The sequence below is a fragment of the Dreissena polymorpha genome, chromosome 8 (genome assembly GCF_020536995.1).
Source record: "Dreissena polymorpha isolate Duluth1 chromosome 8, UMN_Dpol_1.0, whole genome shotgun sequence".
NCBI lineage: Eukaryota > Metazoa > Mollusca > Bivalvia > Myida > Dreissenidae > Dreissena > Dreissena polymorpha.
Window position 1 is genome coordinate 76,948,632 of NC_068362.1, and position 4,008 is coordinate 76,952,639.

Below are 4,008 nucleotides of genomic sequence, written 5' to 3' on the forward strand. Positions count from 1 at the left end.
ATGATGATGATGATGATGATGATGATGATGATGATGATGATGATGATGATGATGATGATGATGCGACAAGTTCGTGTTATTAACATCGTACGGTGCTGGTATTGTCATTGTGTTGTCGCGTTATCGTCATCCTGCTGTTGTGCTATTTACGTACATCAAGTATTTATATATTGATATACGACGGACGACAATACTCTGAAATAATACGCTCTGTTCTCATATTATTGCATACAGACAAGCAACAAGACTTTCCAAACTGCTTGGATCGCCGGCGCCGTCGCATAATTTCGTCGTAATCCTTATGCCTACTACAGGAGACTATGTACATGGCAACGCACTTGACCGATCCATTTTTGGCGCCGACCCTATTATGTTTTTCTAAGTTTTTTCATGTTAAGTTTAAATCTTTTTGCAACATTCGATCGTATTCGTTAACTTAAGTTTTACATAATATTATAAAGAAATTATTCCTACATAGGCAACATCCTTACGGGATCCCTTATTTATCTCCCGTTGAGTCGTTCTTGCTTTTTTCAATTCATGCTTGTTTACGTGTTTTCGTGTTAGCGACCTTCTGCAAACCCGCAAACACAAACGATATGGAAGAAATCAGTTGTTATAGACATGCTATAGAAATGTTTGTTTTTCTGATCATTTTAGTTGAATTAATCAATGTCATTTCATACATAAGAAGGAATTCAAATTAAACAAATCGTGCATACGAATATTGGTCAGACGTCGGCCCGATTGTTTGCAATAGACGTATAATTACTACATGTATATATGTATGACATCAGCCCGATATAGGACGGAAATCGCGAAACTTTTGCTGATAAAAAACAACATATATTACAATATATTTGGTTGTCTTTTCAATAATATAATTACAATGAAAAAAAGAATCGTATCTCTATTTTCATTTGTTTTGGAGTGTACAAGGTAGGGTTATCATACTCATATATTGACCGGAGTTTGTCCCTTTGTTTTTCAAAATAGCATCATGATAAACATTTGTATTGTCGTACGACAATGTGGGTTTTAATGCGTCCTGTTGAATCTTTTCCTGATGATTGTCAAAGGTTAGCAGAAGCATTTTTTAAAACAATTTGCGAACATTGCGTTTGTGAAGTTGTTTGCCTTTAACATTTGTTTATGTCTCATACGCTACCAAATTATGTGTTCTATGTGTTCGCGGTTGAATAATAATTCATGTTATAGGTACATCATTATACTGGGTTGATATTATGTTCACTTTTCCACTGCGAGGGATAGCAGCCGCCACGACTGTCGAACACACCAGTTGAATCAGGAATCAGATCAAAGGGAACCAGGGGTTCGTTTATTTTTAGAAACACAAATTATTTAAATCATATTGTGTCTCCGTTTTTTTTCCTGCGGTTTGTTATTACTGTTGTTAAATGCGGTAGTACATTTGCCTATGTTTGTATTTAAACTAAATTTCGTAATTATCTAAGCAATAGATGGCAAATAGATTTGAATATCGGACTATTGGCTTTATTGCTTTTGAATACCAGCACTACGTTGATGTCGGGCCGAAAGCGCGACGTGTTGCAGGTGCGATCTTGGGTCGATGTAAAACCCCGATATCGCTTGATGTACAAAATGATCTCGGCGTGATGACGGGCATTGCTTTTCCAGGTAGTGGGATAATTGCGGTGGAATATCGGCAATGCCGGTTTCGATGTTTGGCCGACAACGAGCCGTATTGCCGCTCCGATCTCGGGCCGATGTAAAACTACAATATTAGGCCGATGTACATGTGTGGCGTTCTCTCATGTTGGTGGGTGAAACAGTGGCAAATACGCGAACTCTCTAGAACAACAAATATACCCACCAGAACGCCAAAAAGGGCGACAAATATATATTTTACGTATTGGCGCATTGTTTGTCCTTTTGGCGGAAACCTTTTTGCGTTCTCTCGTCTTATCGTGTTGACGGATTTGGACTTTGCCAACCCGAAGAAATAACGAATTTACCCGCCAGTATGACATAACGAGCAGGCGATGTCACATGATATATATGATATATTTTTTTAAATCCTTTGCATGTCGTTTTTTTTTGTCATAAGGTTGCCGCCAAAAAAGCCAATGTTTAACTATAAGGCGAAATTGTTCAAATAAATATGTACGAGAATCGTGATTATTTTCGACTTTGCGACGGTTGGTTTCACCGAAGACCTTAAACGCAATGTGTACATTCACGGACTGATACAGATGTTGACTTAAGATAAGCACGAAATTTAGCAAATACGCCAAATATACGTGTGCAATCATAATCATCAACCATTAGGTGATAACACGTAATGTATGTGTCGTATATGTATAAGCGCTCACATTTAGCAGTTTTTTGGCAGTTATAGGCATGGAGACCCGCACTGGTGCTATCGTGGTAAAACTTGTGATCGTGCTCGGATACTTTCATTTCTCCGTTGCAGAAGAAAATGCGTGTGGAGATTGTAACGCGAAACTTGACTTCTTGATGAAGGCACACGCTGATCTTCTCACGAAATATGAAACTCTGCTCGATTTGTTCGAAAATTATCGAGACAGGATCGAAACCCTTGAAGGTAAAATAAAGGACGCCAATATACGGCACATTTATGCTGAAGGTAGAACAGTGGAGAGGCAAAGTTTGGCTGTCGGCATGAGTGGGTTCGGTGACGCTGACACGTTTGACAACCAGACGAAACAAGCTGTTGAAACGAGTCAAGAAGTCGATAATGAAACACGACAAAGAACGCTTGATGTCAATGCTGACGTTCATTCTGTCAATCAATCGTTAGTTGCCGATGATGTAAGAGTAGTGTCGTCGGATGCTATTTCAAGAAATGTGCGAAATGGTCAAGTACCAGAACACGTGGCATTTAGTACATACCTTGATCACGACCAAGCTATTTTCCATCATGGACAGGTCGTGAAATGCAACGGAATTATTATCAACGACGGAGACGCGTATAACCCTGCCAGTGGCGTTTTTACAGCACACATTCCAGGTGTATATTTCTTTGCATTTACAATTGATTCACTTAAAGGACGAGTAAATGTAGAACTCGTTAAAGACGGCATATACATGGTCGGTGGTGCAGGCAACCTTGGTGGTATGGGTGGCAATTACGCAGTAGTGCGACTTGCGCGAGGCGAATCGGTATAGTTAGAAATTGTTTATTATGACTGTGCTGAACTAACAAGTATAACTGGTTTCCATATGACTTCTTTTTCCGGCTTTTTGTTATACGAATAAGACTTAGTCACAATATTTTATTTCGAGTAAGCAATATTACAATTGACACTTCTTCAACAGTGAATGTTGTAAATGAATAAGTTTTATACTAACAGAGGTTCCTTGTGAAGATATTCGACTACAGGACATACGTTAAAATGACTTTAAATACTGTATGTACACAACATTGAAAAGAACAACCGCACGGACTACAGACTTATTTTTATCAATTAATATTGTCCTTATCCTGGCATCGATTAAAGCTTGCTTGTACTTGCTAAATGTTAACAATATGCATGCATTATAAAAGATTCAATTGTTGAAATAAAGTAAACACTTATTGTGAATGCTTTGGACGTCAGAAGACGATCAATTAATGTGAGATAAATTCTCTGTTAAAAATATACGTTGAAAGAAGTTTAATATCGGTGGTTAATACCGTTTCCTGTGTAGACTGTTGATGGAATGCGACCGTGATATTTAAACGAGAGAGTAATTAATTTCTCTTAATCATACAGATTAATTGTTCCATTCCATTCTCTATGAATTTAGTGCCCGCCAACAATTTGTATATGATTTTTAGTCTATATTTTGAATTAAGTAGTCTTTGTTAAGTGGATTTCGAAATATTGGATCGTGTTGTTTCTAGCTGCAGTTCGGACCCTTAGGAATTAGTCAACACTCGTATGGTATGCAGGTTTTTTTTAATTTTGATAATACAAGCATTTTAATAGCCTTTAAATCGGTTTTAACCACAAATGCTTTGCA

At 37.7% G+C, this 4,008-nt stretch overlaps 1 protein-coding gene across 1 annotated transcript; it reads left to right on the forward strand.

Annotated features, from left to right (window-relative positions):
- Positions 1–2,343: 2,343 nt before the first annotated feature.
- Positions 2,344–3,497, forward strand: LOC127841488 (uncharacterized). Its single transcript, XM_052370334.1, has one exon. The coding sequence runs from the start codon at positions 2,383–2,385 to the stop codon at positions 3,169–3,171; it is 789 nt and encodes a 262-aa protein (XP_052226294.1). The 5' UTR covers positions 2,344–2,382; the 3' UTR covers positions 3,172–3,497.
- Positions 3,498–4,008: the final 511 nt, after the last annotated feature.

Excerpts from the sequence above, each read along its gene's own strand:
- LOC127841488 (XM_052370334.1), top strand. The coding sequence starts at position 2,383 with ATGGAGACCCGCACTGGTGCTATCGTGGTAAAACTTGTGATCGTGCTC.